General features: G+C 38.2%; 1 protein-coding gene across 1 annotated transcript in view; it reads left to right on the plus strand.

Moving 5' to 3' along the window:
* Atxn10 (ataxin 10) overlaps nt 1–23,441 on the plus strand; it is a 134,890-nt gene that overhangs the window by 16,848 nt on the left and 94,601 nt on the right. Inside the window, exons 2-5 of the mRNA XM_038341729.2 lie at nt 1,957–2,148; nt 5,216–5,298; nt 14,819–14,915; nt 17,203–17,361. Coding sequence (XP_038197657.1) covers nt 1,957–2,148; nt 5,216–5,298; nt 14,819–14,915; nt 17,203–17,361 — 531 coding nt within the window. The remainder of the gene's footprint in view (nt 1–1,956; nt 2,149–5,215; nt 5,299–14,818; nt 14,916–17,202; nt 17,362–23,441) is intronic.

A 23,441-nucleotide genomic window follows, 5' to 3' on the forward strand; every position in this document is an offset into this window, starting at 1 on the left:
CGTCATGTGGTGCCATGAGCTACCGCAGCCCTTTATTTTTATTTGCAAGACCAAATAATAAATGTTGAAACTCTGCACCAGAACACATACAGGTAATTAGATTTAACCTTGTCGTGGAAATTTGTGATACTCTTGTCATTCTCCAATGCTTCACCCTCTTGAGTATTTTCTCCAGCATATTCATTAATCCTTAATGCTATCACAGGAGTGCTAGTAAATGCTCATTTTTAAAATTTTCCTGCCGGTATCGTCTGCAAAGATGTGTTACATAAATGATTGCTTGTTATAGTTACCGAGGCAGGTGAATTTCACTTTTTTGTTTGGTCACTAAGTTGCTAAAACACTGGGTGCAAGTTTTATGACCTGTCCGTGGAGATAGTGCTGCCTGGAGGGATGAGGGTGCAGGCAGATGATTGTGTGTGTTTCTCAGTTTTTAATTAGTTAATGAATACCCTGCCTCTTTCCTGAAACAAGTTTCAGGTACCTTAAAATTAAATAAATTTTAAAAAAGATAAGGGAAGAGGGTAGAGTTGTAGGTCTTTGGCAGTTGCTTAGCATGTGGGAGGCTCTGAGTTTTGCCTCCTGTTTATGTCTGAGAAAGAGATAAGTGAGGAAATTGGGGAGAAGAGAAAAGCAGATAAAGTGGAATTCAGACTGTTGTTAAACATGAGCTGTATATTTGCCTCTGGATTTATCAAAGATCCAGCCATAGGAAAACATAGAATTTCTGTGTTTATAAGACTGAAAGATACCACATAATACATAAGAAGCCATGGCTGTGTCCCCTTGTCCTGGGAAGGAAGGGACATTTATGGAATGCTTTTGATGTCCAGGCAGCACAAAGTTGTTATTAGTTTGCAGTTTCTGTGGTCTGGCTTAATTCTGTCATTCTACATTGAGGACAGAGGAGAACACTCAGAGATGGTCAGGACTGTCCCTAAGAGTTTCTTAAATATCTAACATATCTAACTGCTAACGTGGCAGTTTTTCTTCAGTCTATTTATTTATGTATCGAGACAGAGTTTTTCTGTGTAGCCCTGGCTGTCTTGGAACTTGCTCTGTAATCCAGGCTGGCTTTGAACTCAGAGACCTACCTGCCTCTGCCTCCCAAATTCTGGAATTAAAGGCGTGTGTCACCTAGTTTTTCTTCTGTCTTTAAAAGGAGATCACTGTTTCTTTAGGAGATTTATGAAATGAGGAAATTGACTTTCATTTAGGTACCAGATTACACCAAAAAAAGAAAATGTCATCTTTAGAGCCCTGGAATGATGGTTGGCTATACTTCTGGCATGAGAGAAGCATGCCAAGACTGAGGTGCCTGAGAATGCAGCTGTAGGTCATCTTTCTGCTGGACACTCATCCTCATGGGGAGCTGGCACACTACCCTCTCTCCTACCCTCTCACGTATAAAGTTTGGTGTGGTTGTTGCTGGCTTCATGGGATCTAAAGAGAAGAGTGACAGTGTACTCTTGTCCTCTCCATAGTCCTTCTAGAATATTGTTTCCCATAACCCAGTGCAAGGCCCATAGTGGGTAGTGGCAGATCCATAAGCAAGAGACTTCATCTGTGCTGGATTTGGATTGTCCTGGGGAATGCAAGTACTGGAACCAAAGAACTTTAATTAGAATTGTGGCTCTGGCATTCATTGGCCAGGTGGGGCAAGCAACTCCTTCTCTTACATTGCCCATAGAATGGAGAGGACAGTGTTAAGACATTTCAGTGGTGGAGCGAGAGAACACATGTAAGGACGAAGAGCAGTGCCCCGGACGTCGTAGCTATACAGTCTGCACTGCAGCTCATAACTTCTGTTTCATAATGAAGGAGCTGGAATAGGCAAACCTAGATTCCCCTGCGTCTGGAGTAGGTAAAGCAGTTTTGGGGAGGGAACATTTGGAAATCAGTCAGTATATCCCATGCACCCCCCATCCCAGTTATAACAACTCTATCTTTTTCCAGGGAAACAGCACCCAGAACAATCTTCCAGAGAGTCCTGGATATCTTAAAGAAATCTACTCATGCTGTTGAGCTGGCCTGCAGGGATTCTTCCCAAGTGGAGCACCTGGCTTCCAGTCTTCAGCTAATCACTGAATGCTTTAGATGTCTTCGGAATGCGTGTATAGAGTGTTCTGTGAACCAGAACTCTATCAGGTAATGACACACATCCCCCCGAGTGTTTTTTATATGTTGGCTAACGTTTTGGCTTTATAGCATTACCTGTTGTTTTTACAAAACTGACCTTTACCTCTACAGGAAAACTTCCTTTATTTCTTGTATTCTCTTGTTTAACAAGAGGGATTATTCAGCTTTCCTGTTCGTAATTTGTAACTTAAAATATTTGATACTTCATATGACAGTGATTTGAGTTTGGCATTGGTTCCATATCTCTTGGTTTGGCTTGCCCAAGTTCACATGTAGTTTTTGGCCGTCTTTTAACTGTAAATGTTTCAGTTAGCCTGTATTTACATCGAGCAGGAATATTTCATAAGTTCCTGAGATTATCTAAGACTCCTAAGCTTGGAGCCCTTTCCGTCTGTCTTAGGCTATGTCTGTTTTTGAGAAGTGTTAAGTACTGACCAGAGGATGCTCTCTGTTGCTCTTTATGCTGTACAGCTTTTACACCTAGAACCCAGCTTCTTTCCCTTCCCTTGCTTTGTTTATTTCCCCTTGCTTTTTCCTCCTTCTCTTTCTCCTTCTCCTCTTCCTCCTTTTTTTTTTTTTTTTTTTTTTTTTTTTTTTTTTTTTTTTTTTTTTTTTAAGACAGGGTTTCTCTGAGACAGGGTTTGTCTGTCCTGAACTTGCTCTATACCAGGCTGGCGTCCAACTCAGAGGTCAACCTGCTTCTGCCTTCCAAGTGCTGGGATTAAAGGTGTGCACTGCTGTGCCTGGCTTTCCCTCTTACTTTTATAGAATCAACTACTATTAATTTTTTTAAAGAATATTTTACTTGAAATGAAGTCAGAAGTCACAAGCAGGATGCTCACCTTTCTTTCCTGGATTTGCATCTCGACAGGGCCTCAAGGCTTCTCCATCATTGTTGTGATGGGTGAAGTTGAGCTGGTCCAGGAGACGTTTGATTCCCTTGGCTGCTTAGACAGTCTTATACCTGAGGCTTTGATATGATTAATGAGATTTTTAAGATGAAAGGAAAGGAGGAAAAGGTGGTGGTGTTTTAACAACAATGCTAAAACAAACCTGCTATCTTTATAGAAAATGGATAGAAATGGCAATAATCTTGCTAATAATAGTTAATACTTTGATTTTTTAATTAATTAAATTTTAAAACATTTTTAATGATTTGGTTTTTTTTTTATTTTTGTGTCTATGTATCTGCCACAAATGTATTATGGGTTCTCATGGAGTCCAGATCGGGGAGTGGGATCCTCTGGAGCTGAACTTGGATCTTATAGAAGAGCCACAATTGCTCTTAACTGCTGATCCATCTCTCCAGCCCAATACCAGTATTTTAAAACATATTGTTATGTTCTGGAAACATTGGCCAGAATGCCAGTTTCTTTTTTACTTTCCCAGGTGGGAGAGGGCAAGGACTTGAAGCTGAGGGTTCCACGGTAGGGTTCCCTCAGTTTTAGTAATTCACAGAACTCAAGAAAGGAGGTTTCTGGTCATTATAAAGTGTATGTACTCGGAACATCCAGGTAGAAGAATATGCACAGGACAAGGTATAGGGTAGGGGTGATGTTTCCGTGTCCTCCCTGGTATGCCATCCTTCTGGCAGTTTGATGTGCTCATCAACCTTCAGACGGCCCCCGACTCCAATGTTATTTTTTTTTTAATGGAGTTTTCATTATATAGACATGGTTAATTTAAACCATTGCTTGTGGGTATTGAATTCAGTTTTCATCTTGCTCGCCTCTCTGAGATTGAAAGTTGGGTCTTCTGGCAGCAGGGACACCATTCTGAAGCTGTGTCTGAGTTGCTTTTTAGAGCATAAACTCAGATGTGATCAGAAGGTGTTCCTATCATTCAGGGAAGTATAAGGGTTTTAGGAACGCCGCGCCAGGTGCTCAGGACAAAGACCAACTACAGATTGCATCATTACTGTGTCTCTTGTCAATATAAGGTCACTTAAAAACAAATAAACTGATAAGGAGTTTAGGTGCTTTTGCTATCCTAGTTCACCCATTTATCTTAAACATTCACATTATTCACGTTCAAAAGACGTTTTTGTACTATCCTAAGGTCTCCCACATTTTAAACCAATTATAGCGTCAGCTCATGTTCAGAATGCCTTCTAGGCCTCGTTAGCTAGAAGTCCCACACCTAATCCTCTGCATTACCGAAGTTACATATGAAACTGTATAGTGATCCATCTTGGGACAAAGTTCCTCTTTATCTGGGACCTGTAACACTAGAAAATAAGTATCTTTTCTCAAATACAGTAGGCAGAAGATCACAGTACATTGGGCAGTTTGAGGCATTTCTTTTTTGTTTCCTTTCCTCACAGCTGTAGGATGGTGTCCAAGGACTCTTGGCAATACATAGCAGAGATCCCCATTTCTGTAGTCTCTAATAATATGTTCTCATTTCCTTCCAAACGTTGCCAGCTGTGCCTTCATGTGTGTGTTTCTAGCAGAAGTCTGTCTAAGGCACTGTGATTTTTTTTTTGTCCATGTGTCTTAGGTTCTTTCAGCCTTTGCCCGCTGACCAGAGTCTCTTCCCTTTTCAGGGATTTTGTACAGCAGCCCCCCACCGATGCTGTGTCAGAGATGTGTCACTGCTTTTGTTGCAGTGGCATACTACCAAAATCTTAAATACCACACATTTATTATCTTACAAATTGGGAGTTCGACAGTCCATAAGGGGTTGGCATAGATAGTACTTCTTTCTAGAGGCTTCTGTGACAGAATCAGTTTCTTTGCCTTGCCAGCTTTCAGCTCTACCATTTTTCTTGGCATATAGCTTCCTTTCTCTTGGTTCCAACTTTCTTGTGTTCTTTCTGTAATGAGCCTAGTGATATATTGGATCTCCATTTAACTCAGGACAATCCTTCCATCTTAAGATTACTGATTTGGTCTTGTCTGAAAAGTTCTCTCTACCAGATACGGTAATAATTAGATACGCACATCTCTGGAAGCTGTTATTCTGCCTTGCTGTAGGAACTGTTGATCAATAGTCTCAGCATATACATTAAATCAGCATTTGAAATTCAGTATTAGAGAAAAGCACGTATTTAATTTTGTCTTAAAATTTAATACAGGAACCTGGATACAATTGGCGTTGCTGTTGATTTGGTTCTTCTCTTTCGTGAACTTCGAGTGGAGCAAGACTCTTTGCTAACAGGTAATGTGCAGTATAATTAATGGATTATTATCATGAAAAATGTTTAAAACTAATGCTCTGAGTGTTTAGTCATTCACTGAAGTATGTTTTGTATTTCATGGAATGTTAAAGAATTAATGTGAAGGAAAGTTACTGTGACTTCCTTTCTGTCCTGTTGTAGGCTGACTTGTCTCTTCCCAACTTACGCTGAAACTTTTCTTAGTCTGCTTGGGCTGCTGCAGCAAAATACTTTAGCTTAGTTAATTAATAAAGGCAGGTATTTATCATCCTAGAAGGCTGGGAGGCTTAGGATCAGGGTTTCAGCATATTTATTATGTGGTAGGGGTTTGCTCTCTGACTCAATGAAGGTGCCTTCTTGCTGTGTCCTTACATAGTAGAGGGGCAGAAGGAACTCTTGAACTCTTGTAAGGGGCACTAAACCACGAGATCTACCCCTCACAGTCCCCATTGCTTACTACCAACACTTCAGAGATTTGACAATCAGCATATGAATTTTAGAAGGACACAAACATTCAGACCATAGCAAAATCCTAACCTCCAACGTCCAGAATATGACTTTATTGAAGACAAGATTTTACAGGAGGTTATTAAGGTACAGTGAAGAAATTTGGTGTCTTCTTGAGAAAAGGATAGTAGAACACATAGGTGAACACTATATGAAGACACAGGAAGCAGATTGCAGACTGTTGTCAAGAAGAGAGGTGTCAGGAGAAATTAGCACTGGTGGCATCTTAATCATGGACTTGTAGTTTCCAGAATGGTAGAAGGTAATTTTATTGCAGTGAAGATAAAAGTAACTAATATGGGTGTGATTCCAGCAGTGACCAGAGCAGGCACCTCTGCCTCCAGGAACTCACATTCCAGTGAGGAGACCTGGATATGTTAGTGTGTTAAGTCAGATTGCAGTCTAGTATCACTCACCTCTGTGATTCCTTTTGTTGCTTGTGAGAAGAGTCCCACCTCTAGTTCTTACCTACCCACCGGAAATAGGGTGTCAGCTAGCATTAATATAAACATGCCTTATGTAAAACGGGAGTTAAGAAACTAGTCAGTCCATTACCCAGTGTGACAGAAAGGGAAGGTAGCTCTTCTTAACAGCTGTTGATGTGGGATTAAGAACAGTGCTCAGCTTCTTAGCTTGCAAGGCTGGTAGGCTCTTAAGACTATTTTGAAGACATTTAGTTTTCTGTATCAGTAGGGTTATTGCTTCTCTTTTGTACAAAGATTATTATCTTACCACATCATTAAGTTAAAAAATAGAGTTTTTATATATGATCTTCTTCTCTAAGGAAATGAAATATTATGAGTAAATGTAAATTACTTGATATAATCTTAATGTAAGTAAGTATCCATGCTTATTAGATATACTAGGTTATGGGTTAAAGTAATTGTTGTAATAGATAACACCTTTACTATATATAATATAAATACTTCCCTTCAGGGGGAAGTTTAACCATTTAAAATAGATTTGATTTACAATTATTTCTTAACTCCTGTTTTTATATAATATAAGGCATTTATTTCATTTCAGATTCATTTTACTACAATTTTAGGGTCTTAATATTTGATTTAGTATGCGTCTTTTAAATCTTAAGTCAGTTACCTGGTGTGACAGAAAGTTATGGTTCCTTAAAGTTAGCTACATTGTCTAAGAATTTATAGATGACATCTCGGCTCTAAACTTTTCTGAGTGGCAGTATTTTAAGAGGTTGATAGGACATAGAATTTATTTGTAAAGTATTTTAAAGATGTTTAATATTAAAGGTACTTTTTTCTAGCTCTGCTTTATGATGAGGCTTTGCTACTCAGAGTTGGAGGATTTAAAAACAATGATAAAGTTTCATTGTGTTGTGTGGAAAAATCAGTCTGTGAGGTCTGTAATTCAACCGCTGTTCAGATGCAGACCATTTTGTAATTGCTGGAAAACAGTGACAGCTGTCTATGGAAAACATATCAGCTGTCTGTCGGCTGATTTCTTCTATTTGTATTTGTGCGGCAAGTGCTATGACTTTGAGCTATTAGAGGGGAGCTAGCCCCTCCCCTTAAACCTTGGGTACTAGCCCCACCCACCACCACACACAGAAGATTTCTCTAGAAATTATGCCATTTGTTCTCAGCATCACATGTGCTCCTCTGCCCTCCAGCATCCTTATCATCATGTTGTACATTCTCTTGCTTCCCACCATAAAGCTTCTTTCCTTGATTCTGCATTCCCCCTCTTTCTTTTTTGTGCTATCCCAAATCTCCTGTGCAAGACTTATTTTATTTTTGTGCAAAATATGATTAATGATTGTTTCACCCTTTCTTCATTGAGTTGGATAACCTAAGAAAAATAGAAAGGGGAAGATCCTAAAAATGCTTTTATAGCATAGCTATGTGGTGAAGGAATACATTGATTGATGTTAGAGAATAGATCCTTGTGGGGTTTTTTATTGTTTGTTTTTTTTTAATCTTGGTGGTGCTGAGACTTGAACTTTGGGCTCCAGTATGGTAGGAAAGCCTCTACCACTGAGCTATATTGCTAGCCTTAGTCTTGTTTTTTAAAGGACACATTAAGAGTTGTTTATAATTTAGATAGCTTCAATACTATCAGTTTAACTAATTGATGTTCCCCGCTGGTAGTACTGGGGTAAACTTAGTGCCTCAGGCATGCTAGGCAATCATTTTATCATTTAGTTATGTCTCCCAAGTCATTCACTTAACATAAAACTATTTTAAAGTGAACGGTTGAGTGGCATTTAGAACAGTCTAATATTGCGCAACCAATACCTGTACAGAATTAAAAATGTTTTCTTACGCTCAAAGGTATAAGGAAAGCAATTCTTCTCTCATTCCTTCTCCCTGCCTCTGGTGTCCACAATTTTACATTCTGTCTCTGTAAATTAATTTATTCTGGATATTTCATATAAATGGAATTGTAGAGCTACATGGCCCTTGGTCTGATTTCTCTTATTTTTGAGGTTCAGTCACATTCTAGCATGCATCTGAATTTTGTTCTTTTGGATTGAATAATACTATATTGTTTTCCATTTATCAGTTGATGAACACAGGCTGTTCTCACCTTTTGACATTGATGAATAACACTTTGAACGTGTACATGTATTTGAGTGCCTGTGTTCAGTTCTTTGGAGTATGTGCCTAGAATTAGAATTGTTGGGCCTGAGTATTACCATGTTAAGGATTCATTCTGTCTCTGTGTTTTTGTCTGCCTTTCTACTTTCTTCTCCCTGACTCTGTCTGTCTGCCTGTCTCTGTCCATGTTATGTGTGGGTGTCTACAGAGGTCACAGGAGGACTTTGGATCCCCTGGAGCTAGAGTTACATGTGATTCTAAGTTGTCTGACATGAGTGCTGGGAACTGAATATTGTCAATCCTCTGCTAGAGCAGCATGTATTCTTAACTGCTGAGCCCTCTTTCCAGCTCCTGTTTTGGGGAGCTACTAAACTGTTTCCCATTACAGTGGAGCCATTTACATTTAATCACCAGTGTGTGTTCTAATTTTTTCATATCCTTGCTGACACTTTCAATTTTTTGGTTTAAGCCATCCTTGTGGGTAGAAAGTAATATGTGGTTTTTATTTGCATTTTCCAAATGACTAATGATGATGAACATTTTTTCATGTATGTATTGGGCATTTATAAAGTTTTGGAGAAATGTCTGTTTGAGTCCTTTGCACAGTTTCGTTTTTTTGATTGTGGTTGTGTTTTATTGTTGAATTGTAGACGTTACTTGTGTAATATATTGTAGATATTAGGGATTATGCTAAGTCTGCAGATTAGTTTGGGAAGAGTTGCCATGTTTGACAACATTGGGTCTTCGAGTCCATGAAATGAAAGCAGTTTTTTTTTTTTTTTTTAATAGACTTCAGCTTTCTGTTTTAAGTAGCTGACCGGTATTCTGTGGCAGAATTGGAAGAGAGACAAGGAGGAAAAGGAAAGTTTGTGGTATTTCTCACCACCTCTAGGAAAGGAAAGCCCCTGGTTTTTATTTGGAATTCAACAGTGACATTTGCATTTAATAAGAAGCTCAGAAGTTATTTTCATAGTGCTGTAATTCAAACCCAATGAAATAGCATTATAAAAAGTGTTCTGATTTCACTATCTGTTAATTCTTTCTCTGAGAATCTTATTTTAGGGAGATTGTTGTCAGGGTAACTGTGCCAGTTTTTTGTTACTGCTTCTGAGGTAAGAACTGTAATTATATTGTCAAAATAATATTTAGAGTATTATTTTCAGGCAATAATTGCAGTGGTCTGACAAATATATTATGGTCATCAAATTTTATGTAAACACAAGTATGAGTTATTTTAATTGAGCTATTGATGTTGTTTTTGGCATATATTCTTTCCTAATCTGTAAAAATAATGCTGGCATTTTTTAGGGGCTTTGCACTATTCTTAGTGTTTACATAAAGATCAGTTGATAAGCTGTTTGGTAAAGTAAACTGTTATTTTACTTGCCTGCAGTCTTCTGGCTTGAGCCTAGGCATCTGTAAGTCTTTTCTTTCCCAGAATGGTGTTTTGAATTTTCAGAGTTTTTTTTTTTTTTTTTTTTTTGCTGCCTTCCTTCCTTCCTTCCTTCCCTCCTCCCTCCCTCCCTCCCTCCCTCCCTCCCTCCCTCCCTCCCTCCCTCCCTCCCTCCCTCCCTCCCTCCCTTTCTTTCTTTCTTTCTTTGTCTGAGGAGCTCTTGTTCTGCTTGACTGTCAGGTCAGAGTATTCCTTTCCCTCTTTTTGCATGTTAAATTTGAGTGTTATAATCTGAAGTATTTAGTAAAACTATTAGTATCTTTTAAAATTATGGCTTATCTGGAAAAAAGGTTGATACTTTTATATTATAGACATACAATAAGCATTTATAATAGAACTTCTAAAAACTCAGAAAAGTAGACAGAAGGAAATATAATTCTATGAACAGGCTGTGAGAAGCCCTTGAGTTTTAGTTTTGGAGTTATTGGTGCATTATTTTCTTTGAGTATTATTTTCTTTTAAGAATTGAGTGTTTGAACCTTGGCCACAGTTTTGTAGGAAGCTGCCAGGCTCCTGGGTTCTTCCAGCCCAGCCTCTTGCCTGCACTCCTCCAGTTCCTGGGGCTCGACCCATGTGCTGCCCCAGTGCTGCTTCTCTTTTAATCCTATATTACATTTTCTTCTTTAAATCACTGACTTACTCTCTGCTTACCATGACTGGTTTAGAGGTTACGGTTCTCTGAGGCTCCTACTTGATGCCACTTTTCCCTACTGGTCTCTCTTCCCTCCCTTTGTACCCTCCATCCACTCTGCTAGTAAGGGTGCAAGAGGAGACAGCAACCACTGCGTAATTTGAATAGGAATTTTTTGTGTATTTGCATATGATCTGGGTTTTTGCTGTTCAACCCACATTTATGTTGAACTCATTATTCTCCTATTTCCACTTCCTATATGCTGGGGTTTTAGGCCTGTACACTATACCCAGCTGTGTAGTAAAATTTAATGTAAAGAGTTGCTGTCATAAATTAATGGCATTGACTGTTAAGAAATAGTGAGAGGCCGGGCGGTGGTGGCGCACGCCTTTAATTCCAGCACTCGGGAGGCAGAGGCAGGCGGATCTCTGTGAGTTCGAGGCCAGCCTGGTCTACAAGAGCTAGTTCCAGGACAGGCTCTAAAAAAGCTGCAGAGAAACCCTGTCTCGAAAAACCAAAAAAAAAAAAAAAAAAAAAAAAAAAAAAAGAAATAGTGAGAGTCAGGACTTCAGAATTGTGGATAATCCCAGGACTCAGGCGGGGCCTCCCTGACCTCATCTCCAGTCTGAGACCCTTGGGGTGGTTGCACTCCTGGCTCCTTGGCTCATTGCAGAGCAAGTACTGAGAGGTAGTGCTGTTGAGCATGGTGGAAGTCCACCCTTGGGAAGTGTATAGTAGACATATTAGTAGCTCTTAAAATTGTGACTTACCTGGAAAAAGGTTGGTACTTTTATATTATAAACACTCAATAAGCATTTATTATAGACTAATTTTTAAAAACTCAGGAAAGTAGACAGGAAATAATGTAATTCTGTGAACAGGCTGTGAGAAACATTTGAGTTTTAAATTTTTTCTTTTTTAAGTATTTTTATCTGTTGTTATAAACAGGAATTTGGTGTTCAATTTCTTTGTTATGTTAACTAATTCAGGTTTTTGGGTTCTGGCTGTTAGCACTGCTGATGCCATGCTTTGTGGGAACTGGACCTGGAGAAACTGCTCCCTAGAGCAGAGCAGAAGAGGAGGTCCCTAGGAGGAGTAAATCATGGTGACAGTGCTGTTAGCAGAAATGTCTTGAGAGTCTGACACCTTTATTTTCATAGAGCAGATGTTAAAGTTTTATTTAGAGCTGGGAAGCAAATTCAAGAACTGGGGGTATCTACTTAAGTCTGTTTTGACTGTGTCCTATTGTTAATGCTCATGGACTCTGGAACCTTTGGCTCCTACACCCTCACCACATGCTGTTTCTCACTGTGTGAATTGTGCCAGTCTAGTGGGTGTGGAGTAAGCCTCCTAATTTGCTCATGGTATTGAGTACTTTTTCATCCCTGTCTACCCGTTTTAGATCATACCACTTTTTTTTTTTCCACAAAACATTTTTTGTCTGTTTTTCTGTTGGCTTAGCTGTCTTTTTATAATGGTGGATAACCAAGTTCCGTGGCATATGCCTTTAATCCCAGCACTCTGGAAGCAGAGGCAGGTAGGTCTCTTTGAGTTCAAGTTCAATCTGGTCTACATAGTAAGTTCTAGGACAGCCAGAGCTACATAGTTAGACCCTGTCGAGAAAAAAAATGGTATATAAGAGCTCTTTGAATATACTGTGAGTCTAAAGGTAGATGTGTATTTCATATATCTTCCTATTCTGTGGCGATATTTCTGTTTTCCATGGAATCTTCTGAGAAAAAGTGTTACTAGTTTTAACATTTATTACTGTCTTTTCCAGTGGATTCAAAGACTCTCCAATTTTTAAAACTTCCTGATTTTAGCACTTTATATTCAGGTGAGGGGTTGGGATGGAACTTTCTGTCTTGTGTGAGGAAGTATGGCATTGTCAGGTTTTCTGTGCTGACACCCAGGCACCCTACTTCTAATTCTTGTATAGACCATTGTTTATCTACAAGTTTGCTGCTGAAATCTCTGCCATCACTCATTTGGTCTCTGTTTATTCCTATCTCAGTTCCACCCTGTGGTGGTACCTTCATTAACTGAACTAGCTGGAGACTGTGAACACAGATCTTCTTTTTGCTCTCACCAATGACATAGGTATTTAAAGCCCTTAATGTCTTCATATAAGTTTTAAAATGGTTTTATTACGCTTCCTACAAATATGTATGGCCTCCAGGATGTGGAATGACACATACATGTGTATGTGTGTGGACTCGCCTACTTGGATTTAGCCTGACAATTACATTTAATCTCTAGATAGAAACTCAATCACATAACTCTGGACCTATGATAGTTCTTCCCTTCCTTAGTTCTGCTTTAATGCCTCTGTCTTGTTTTGTAGTTTCCTCATTGGTAGTGTGCCCACCACTGCCACTTGTATTTTGGCACTTAAAATCATTTTCTTTTTAGTTTTTTTTTTTGTATATGATGTTTTTGCCTGCATGTATGCTGTGTACCCTGTGGAAGTTAGAAGAGGACATCCAAGCCCCTGAAACTAGGTTCCCAGTTGGCTGTGATCTGCCACATGAATGCTAGGAACCCTGGGTCCTCTGCAAGAGCAGCCAATGCTCATAACTACTCATCTCTCTAGCCCTATATCTTGGTACTTTTATAATGGCGTCCTTGTCCTGTTCCCATGTCATCCTTTCTTACTGGAGATTGAGACTGGAGCCTAAGGTCTTATACGTGTTAGCAAATGTATCACTGTTTGTGTCCCTTAGCCCAGTATCATTATGCTTTGTTGTTTTCTGCCTGCTTATAGAATTATAGTGTGTGTGTGTGTATATATATATATATATATATATATATATATATATATATATATATATGAATGATTGACTTTGGTGAAGCAGCTTTTGTAAGCTCTTTTTAAAATTTGTAAATTTTATTATAAAAATGCTTACAAATGAATGTGCTTTCTCAAGAGTGTAGACAATTTACACATTTAAAATAATCTATATACATTAGCATTTCATTGCTACTATGGAATGTAATAGTTTGATTTGTTCCTTTTTAGCCTTTGGGTCCTTTGTCTTGCTGGCAGTGGTATTTTTGTTCTCTGGTAACTACAAATGGTGATTGCAAATGCCTTGGACTTCTTTTGAAAAGGAATATTTGTCACTATGCCTGGCCATCAATTCTGATGTGCACTGTCAACTTTTTGTTTCTACCTAGTTTAGGTTAAGGAAGACCCTGAATGGAGATACTTGGTAGTTTGTATTTCTACTTTAGCTCTGTGTGTGTGTGTGTGTGTGTGTGTATGTGTGTGTGTATATATATAGTATATATATATCTATCTCACATCACTTTCATTTATGTTTTGATACCTTTGTTAATGGTGTCATTGTGACTTTGTTGTGTTTCATTGTAAGAAACTGACAAACTTTTCCAAGGGACTGTACCATGTTCTGTTTTCACCTCCAGGACATGAGAGTTTGTGTTCCACATGACCTCCTAGCATTTGGTGTGGTCACTTTTCTGAACTTGTGGCCATTGTTTTGCTGCATTATATTCTAAATGTCAGTTAGATTTTTATTAAATTTTACTCAGGTCTTTGAGATATAGTGGTATTTTTGTCTATTTCTTCTAGGATTTGTTGAGAAAAGGTATCTTAGAACTGTTCAACTTATTGCCAATATTTTCCACTTACTGTGGTCAGTTTTTTTTATATTTGATAGTATATTACTAGATAACTTCCAATTTAGAATTTTTACATGTCTGTAATGATGATTTAACATATTTCCAGTAACGTCTTTTGCATTAATACATATTATATCTAATTTTAAATGGCCTATTTCTCCTTTTTTGACTGATATTTGACCTGTCTCCTTTCAACTTTCTTTAACTTGCAGTATTTCTATAACCTTATGTTCTAGGTATGTTTTAAAATTCATTCTTAAATATAGCTGTGTTTTGTTTTGAGAGTTTTATTGGACTGGTCTTGGCATGTCTTTTGTTAGCATGATCCTCCTGTTTCAGCATCTGGAGTGCCTTGATTACATGTGCAGATATACCTAATCTGTAGTGAGCTTTTAATTGAAGCATTATTCAAATGATATTTCATATAATAATATTTGAGTTTATAATCTTTAAGAAGTTAATTTTACAGCATTGTTTTGATGAGGTATATTAATGTCATGCTCAGAATTTCAATGTGCAGTGGGACTCTCAGATAACCAATCAATTTTTCTCCTCTCTCTAATTCCCTCTTCTCTCTCTTCCTTCTCTACCTCCCTCCATCCCTCTTTCCTTTCTCTTTTTTACTCTCCTATGTAACAACATGGGAAATATTTGTTACTAAGATGTATTTATTCCTTGTATTGAGTCTGTTATCTTCAGTTTTTACTTTTCTATATTTCTAGCTTTTCGTTGTGGCCTGCAGTTTTTAGGCAACATTGCCTCACGGAATGAAGATTCCCAGGCCATTGTTTGGGTCCATGCTTTCCCAGAGCTCTTTATGTGAGTATGATGTTAAGATTTTTGATTTTTGTTGTTGTTTTTGACTGACTCCTGAAAAGATTGTTGATATAACTTCATTTTTATGTATGAAGTTCACAAGCAAGAAAAACAAGGCCATCGTATAGTAATAGAATTCAGGATAGTACATACTCTTTATTCTTTGTGGCTGTTAGCAGGTAGGTGTTAGCTGAGAGAGGGTATAAAGGAGACTCCTGGACCCTGCCAGTGTTCTGTACCTTGGTTTGTGTGGTGGTTCCATAATACACATATCTGATACTCACTGAGCTCTGTACCAAGATGGGTGGTCCTGGGAACATGCCAATTTATCCTTAGGAAATAAAGATCATGAAGAAAGTAGTAACTTCATTAAGAACCCTGAAACTGATACAGAAAAAAAAAACCCTATAAACAGAAGACTTTAAAATATGGGCAGTGAGTTAATCCTTTATTTTTTACTGTTGTGCACGAACACGGCCCCATACTATTTTTGGTAGAAATGGAGAATTATAACGTTTGGATAACATGTGCTTATCAGTGTGAGATGACTTTGACTGTGAGAAGTGGGGGTAGCTATTCTGTTGTTCGATCTGAGTAATGTGGTAATCTGCCACAAGGAGAAGAAGATAATTCAGTTCCCTTTGTCAGCGTTAGAGATGAGTACTGAGCGTCTTTATTACTATAAATGTGGTTGACCTGTCTGATGGCTGCTGTAAGAAGTTTATAACCAGTCTGGTTATTTATATTGGATCTTGAATTGGTTCATGTTATGTATTACTTTAAAACACTAGCTCTATTAATTCGTAATTAGTTTAGCATCACAGTAAAATGTAAATTGGTGACAGAAGTGGACAGGCAGTAGAGGGACACTGTGTAGTGGTTGTGGAGGCCAAGTTTCTAGTGTGAGCAGTGTGGGTAGCAGGACAACAGCTATTACTGACGTGCTTTAAGTTGGGTGTGATTATCTCTGTTGTTACAAGTCCTGTAGACAGGTGAAGTTTCTGTAGATTGTCAATAGTAAAGGGTATAGCTGCATTGTGACACCAAGTGCTGCTGTATAAGGTCTGAGCTTCCCTTTCTGGTTGTGCTTGTTTTCTGGGCTTGTATATAAGTTATGGTTATTAGATGAACTCTTATTTAGTTCTAGCTTAGAGTACGTTTCTCAAATGCCTGAAGTGTGTGTTTATAGATATATATCTATTAATAAATGTTTATTTATAGGTATCTATTATCTTTACAATTAATAATAATTAACTATAGATGGAAAGAATGAAACTCAAGCTACATAAATTCATATGAATTATTTTACAGTTTTTTTTAACATTTTCTATTAACTGTGTGCATATACATGTGTTTGTGCTATAGCAATTATGTGGAAGCCTGAGACAACTTTCAGGAGTCGGTTCTCTCCTTTTCACTTTTGCATGGGTTCTAGAGATTGAAGTCAGGTTATCAGGTTTGGTAGCAAGCTCCTTTATTGGCTATGCAATCTCATTATTCTACATATTTTTTTTTTTTTAAAGATAAGGTATCACTTTGTGTCTCTGGCTACCTAGCCTAAAACTTGCTATATTAACAGGGCTAGGTCTTGTAATTCTCAGGAGATCCACTTGCCTCTGCCTCTTGAATACTGCCATTAATAGCGTGTATCTCCATGCCTGAGTTGTGAAGTTTAAGTGGGGACAAAAATCAAATTTTAGGATGAGCCATGATATAACTGACAATAAGTGATTTCACTAAGTTCTTGTAGCTGATAGGACTTAGGGGTAATCGTTCTAATTTTTTTTTTATATTTAAATGTTACTTTCTTTTCAGTTCTGAGTCCTAAGTCACGTGCAATTTTTTATTGTCTTTTTTGAGATTTATTTTTATTTGTAATTATATATGTGCATACATGTTTGTTTGTGAGTAGAGTGTATGAATAAAGTTGCCCTCAGTCAAAAGAGTGTTGGGTCTCTTGGAGCCAGAGTTGAATCCCTTGGAGCCAGAATTATAAGCAGTTGTGAGCCCCAGGAGTACATGCTGGGAGCCAGACTTGTATCCTTTGCAAGAACACTTGGTGCTTTTAGTCACTAAGTCATCTCTCCAGTCCTACTTTATCATATCTTACTGTTATATTTACTGTTTTTATAGTCAAAGATATGCTTTGTTTCACAGCACTATACATATTTATTATATCCTAAAAATACCAATATATACTAAATTTGCTAAGGATTACTATTATTTATGTTATAATCTTATTTTTCTGGTTTGATAATTGGACTAAGAGTCTCATTTCTTTGTTTGTCAGGTCTTGCTTAAATCATCCAGACAAAAAGATTGTTGCCTACTGTTCAATGATTTTGTTCACATCTCTTAATCCTGAAAGAATGAAAGACCTGGAAGAAAACCTCAATATTGCAATTAACGTGATAGAAGCTCACCAAAAGCATCCAGAGTCAGAATGGCCGTAAGTATCTTGCTGGAAATTTGTTTGAGGTCACCCTAACAGATCATTTTCCTTATAGAGGTTTTAGTAGTATATTGAGACAGGGCCTGCTTGTTTTCTAGGCTGGCCCTGAAGATTTGATCCCCTGCCTCAGCCTCTCAGGAGCTGAGATTGTGATTTTCACATCTGGCTTATTCTAGCTATTAATTTATTAATTTATTTACTTTTTTGTGGTGCAGACTAGTTGAGTTCAAATAGATGAGCTCTCCCACTGAGCCACAGTCTCAACCCCTTTGTAGTTTTAAGTAAAAACTCAAGGTATGATAGTTCTTTCGAGGTTGTGGAAAAGGTAAAGCCTGGGCTTAGCCTTGAGTAGGAGATTCTTCTTCTTCTTCTTCTTCTTCTTCTTCTTCTTCTTCTTCTTCTTCTTCTTCTTCTTCTTCTTCTTCTTCTTCTCCTTCTCCTTCTCCTTCTCCTTCTCCTTCTCCTTCTCCTTCTCCTTCTTTTTTTTTTTAAGATTTATTTATTAGCTGGGCGGTGGTGGCACATGCCTTTGGTGTAGGAGGTCCTTCTGTATTTGTGTTGCTTTCATTGGTTGAATAAAAAACTGCCTTGGCCTTTTGATAGGACAGAGCTTAGATAGGCGGGGAAGACAGAACAGAATGCTGGGAAGAAGGACAGACAGGCAGATGCCATGGTTTTCCTGCCCAAGATGGACGCTGGTTAGAATCTTTCCCAGTAAGCCTTGTGGTGAACACAGATTAATAGAAATGGGTTAGATCAAGATGTGAGAGTTGGTCAAGAAGAGGCTAGATATAATGGGCCAGGCAGTAATTTAATTAATACAATTTCTGTGTCGTTATTTTGGGGGTTAAGCTAGCTGGACAGGGCGGGGTGGAACAAAGGGCCCTGCGCTCCTCACAACATGCCTTTAATCCCAGCACTTGGGAGGCAAAGGCAGGTGATTCTCTGAGTTTGAGGCCAACCTGGTCTACAGAGTGAGTTCTAGGACTGGTTCCATAGCTACTGAGAAACCCTGTCTCAAAACACACACACACACACACACACACACACACACACACACACACACACACACACACACAGTGTTCTATCTGTATGTTTCCATGCATGCCAGAAGAGGGCATCATATGTCAATATAGATGGTTGTACGCAACCATGTGGTTGCGGAGAATTGAACTCAGGACCTCATGAAGAACAGTTATGCTCCTAACTTCTGAGCCATTTCTCCAGCCCCAAATAGGAGTTTCTAAAGGTGGTAAGGAGAGGGAAGGCCAGTTTTGGTATCTGAATGAACATGGTACAAATGTCTCAGCTTGTTTAAAAACCACTGTGACCTTTAGCAGATGGTTCATTAAAGATTACAAGTTGGCATGTGTCTTGTGGGCATTGTGTAAATGAGACGCTTGTTGCTTTTCACATTATTTCTGTAGAAAGAATGTTTGATTTCTCTCTGGTTGCTTTTAAGACTTTTTTTAGGAGTTGATGTTATTTAGCATAGATTTCTAGGAGCTTGTTCTTTTTGGGATCACTTCAACTTCTTCTATTTTCTTTTGGTTTTTCAAGGCAGGGTTTCTCTGCATAGGCCTGGCTTTCCTGAAATTAACTCTGTAGTCTAGGCTGGCCTCGAACTCACAGAGATCCACCTGCCTCTGTCTCCTAAGTGCTGAGATTAAAGGCATGTGCTACCAGCGCCTGTAGGTGTACTGGTTTGTTTTTGTCAGTTTGACACAAACATAGACATACTTGGAAAGAAGGACTCTCAACTGAAGAGTTGCCTCTGTGGGCCTATCTGCAGGATGTTTTGTTGATGGCTAATTGATGAAGTAAAGGGCCCAGTCTGTCGTTGTTGGGGCTATCCTTGGGCAGGTGGGCCTAAACTGTATAAGAAAGATAGTTGATCAAGCCAGCCATCAGTGTTCCTTCATGGTCTGTGCTCCAGTTCCTGCCTTCAGCTATTGCCCTGGCTTGCTTTGTTGATGGAGTATAACCTGTAAACTGCATAAACCCCTTCCTCCTCCATACTGTTTTTGGTTAGTATTCTATCACAGATCAGAAACAAACAAGGATAGTAGATAAATCTGCTGGAGTACTTTTTCAATCCTATGTCCTTTGTCCTTTCTTTTGGGATTCAGTATCAGAAATACACAGGTCAACGTGTTGGGTGATTTTTCCAGTCTAGATAGAACAGCCACTTGTAGCTTCAGACAATGTGTTACTTAGAGGCACGAACTGCTTTTATATTGTGAGAGAGCTGTGCAGAAAGGACCTTACTATAGCCTTTAGAATCTCTCACAGTATCCTGTCTTAGGAAAGAGCTCCTTATCTTCTCTTATTCTAGAATCAATACAAGGTATCAGCAAGACTCAGATGAGCTACATTCAAGCTTTGGCCTGTATGGCCTATGCAGGAGGACACAGGCAGTCAGGGGTATGCTGGAGCAGTGTTCCTATATTCTGTGTATGTTCGGTAGTCAGCCTTGGTTGGTGTCTTCAGGATGTGTCACCTTGTTTGGGTTCCCCACTGGGATGTAGGGGAACTTAGATGAGTCCGACTGGCCATAAAGCCCCTAGGAGTCTGCCTTGTTTCTGTCTTTCCAATGTTGAGATTACAAGCGCACATCCCACACACTTTTCATTATTTACTTACTTACTTATTTGCATACCTTTCTATGGATGCTGGGGCTTGAACTCAGTTGAACTGGGGCTGCAAATACTTTACTAAGTGAACGATCTCCAGCCAGTTTTCTTATGCTCTGAGGATATAAATGCTGATATTTTATTGCTCACAAACCTCCGGTCAGTTTTTTTGTTTGTTTGTTTAATTCTTTAATCAGTTTAATTTCTCTTTTAATCCCAGTAGTACATGCTCTTGATAAACATAAAATTTGACATCTGAAAATGTGAGGCCTTCTATATCTTTATCAAGATTTGTGTGTGTGGTGGGGAGAGGAGGCTACTTTAGTTCTCTTGCATTTCCATGTTAATTAATATTAGGACCATCATTTTAGTTTTAAAAACAGGTAGGATTTTTTTAAAAAAATGAATCTGTAGTTCTTTTTTACAGAAATGTATTACTGGGTTAGGCCTAGGGTGACGGGATGGGCAGCTGGCATAGCATATCTGTGGAGCTCAGAGGACAATGCTGTCGATTGAGTTTCTCTTTCTGCCTTTATGGAAATTCCAGGACTTGAACTCAGATTGTCAGGCTTGCTTAGGAAGAGCCTTTGCATGCTGAGCCACCTCACTGACCCTTCTGTTTGACTTCTAGTTCTTGTTCTTTTTCTGTTGTAACCTTTGTTGTAGTTGTCCTGCTCCTTGGTTTGGATTTTGTCTTTTTGTTACTTTTTAAGATTGAAAGGGAGTTAGATTATTGACATGGGGTCTAAGAATTTACAGCCATCAGTTTCCTTATAAGAGTTGTTTAGTAGTCTGTGAATCCTGATGTATTGTGCTTTCAGTTTTATTTATTTCAAATCAATTTTAGTTATCTTATATTTTTTTCTTGTATCCATTGGTTGTTTAGGAGACTGGTTTCCATGTGTTTTTCCTAAATTTTGTCTTGTTATTTATTTTTAATTTTTATTTCACTGGGAGTGAACACCCTTTGTATAATTTCATTCTTTTTAAAATTCTTGAGGTTGTTTATGGCCCACTATATCATTACCATAGAGAATGTTCTGTGTGCACTTAAAATGAGTGTGCTTTGCTAGTTTTGCTAGAGTCTTCCAGCAATCCAGTTTCTTTCTTTTGGAACAGGATTTTATCTTTTATCCTTAGCTGCCCTTGAACTAATAATTCTTGTGCCTCACCCTTTCAGGTGCTGAGGTCACAGGTGTGCCACTACTCCAGTTTCCTTTCAATTCTTTCAGGTTGCTGTATTTGTTTTCAGGCTTGTGAAGTGTATACATGTAGTGTCTGTGTTTATAGTTGTTACGTAATTATGTAGTATCTATGTTTATAGCTGTTACATCATCATGTGATGTTTATATTTGCAATTATTACATTATCTCTTAACAAATTGACCTGCTTTTCATTGTAAAACTCATCAAAAATTTTGTTGTCTGCATTTTATTTTTTATTTTTCACATTTTTGTAGTTCTTTCCTATTAATATAAGCATTTTTGTAGATTTATTCCTAACAATGGGCAGTGTGATCAGGACCTAGGTGACCTCTGGTAGTGAGCCTTGGGTAAAGTATAAACCTTTTCAGTTTGAACCTCTTAAATGAAATATTATTATGTTGAAGTTTTATCTAAATTTAAAATGATTTACTTTTTTGGATGTCATTTTTATTTGAATTACCATATACAGCTGCTGTCCCATGAAAATCTTACGTTTTACTTGGGAAACACCCCTCAGTATGCACATGTGACATTTGCAGTCATTCAGCATGAGTCCTCAGAGTCAGCTTACTTAGAGCCAACTTGTAGCAAAGTTCTGTTTTATTTGGTAGGTACTTGAAAGGTATCTGGGGTTGTATCTTAGCAGCTTGGAATAAAGAACCAAGCTCATAATGGGCAGATACAAAATCTCCTTGAGAGTACCTCAGAAACTCAGTGGTCACCAAGTGGACTGGAGCACCGGGGAGGTAGGCTTCAACTGGTAACTCTGCTCGTGGGCTGCGTTTGCTTGGAACCTTCAGAGGCCCCCAGAAATTACTTTACTGTTAAGTCTAAACAGGTTCCTGGAAATTGGAGAAGACCCCCTTTCTGTCCTCTTTCCCTTGGTTGAACGTGCACATGACTGATAAAGAGCACCAATAGCATGAGGTTTTATCTTCTCATTTTTTTCATTAGTCTTAGAAAAGGAAAGAAGACTATAATAATAGCTCCAGATCTGTTTGGATATCCTGGAGTAACACGAAAGTGTAGGTGAGAAAGTCTTTGGCATTGCATTTGGTTTGAGTAGTTGGATAATGTCTTTTTCTGTACTTAAGGTTTTTTTCATAAACTTATTATAAAAATTTTTCAAATAAAAACCATCACAGTCTGGTGGTGGTGGCAGCACATATCTTAAATCCCAATATTCAAGAGGCAGAGGCAGGTGTGTGTGTTGGAGGCCAACCTGATCTACAAAGTGAGTTCCGGACAGCCAGAGAAACCCTGTCTTGAAAAACCAACCCCTGCTCCCCCTCCAGTACTCTTTCTCAATGAACTTCTTCATTTTTAGAATAGCCATTCTGAGTCTGTGGAGCTTCACATCAGATTTTACACATTCATCTTTGGATATGTTTTTATCCACTTACCCCTTCCCACCAAATCCCAAATCTGTGATAGAATTAGAACTAGAAAAACACTTAGCTTTTTAAAAAATATCTTTTCATAACTTGTGTCCATTACCTACATTCATTTCTTTATCCACCAATATTTATTCTTTCTTGTTGTCTTTTCTATATGTTATACTGTATCCACATGTACACTGTTTACATATGTTTTTGTTTAGATTCTGCATCCAGAAGAGAATGCATTTTTTTCCTTTTTTGAGATTGTGTGACTTAGAGTAATATAATACATCTAAATCCATCCATTTCATATAATTTTTTAATTACCTTTTTCTTTAGAGTTGAATAGTATTTGTGTGAATGTATACATGTGTTTAATATTCATTATTAATTTCTCAGTGAACAATTAGGTTGATTCCAATTCTTTGCTATACTTAATAAAGCATCAATAAATAAACATGGACATGCAAATATCTCTATAGCAAGGCTAATTTTGCTGGCTAATTTGCCCAGGAGTGAAATAGCTGGGTCATCTGGCAGTTGTGGCCTTTTCTCTGCTTTTGGGGAGTATTTGGGGAAGTAAAATTTATTTTCTAGTTGCTGGTATAGTACTTGTAATATTGTAGTGTCATGGGAAGATAATCTTGCTGTGTTGTCTGGGCTGGCCTTGAACCTGGCAGTCTCTCTGCATAAGCCTCCCTTGTTCTAGAATCATAGGCACACTACCATGTTTGATTGAATATTGTGTTTTTAACAGTTGTTCTCATGAGAAAAGTTTTGATTTCTAAATAACCAAATTATGTATGAATGGGCTTTGGAATTCCAGTTTTATTTGTGAACCTAGCTTGAAGTGCTTACTC

This window comes from Arvicola amphibius, chromosome 9 (genome assembly GCF_903992535.2).
Source record: "Arvicola amphibius chromosome 9, mArvAmp1.2, whole genome shotgun sequence".
Classification (NCBI taxonomy): Eukaryota; Metazoa; Chordata; class Mammalia; order Rodentia; family Cricetidae; genus Arvicola; species Arvicola amphibius.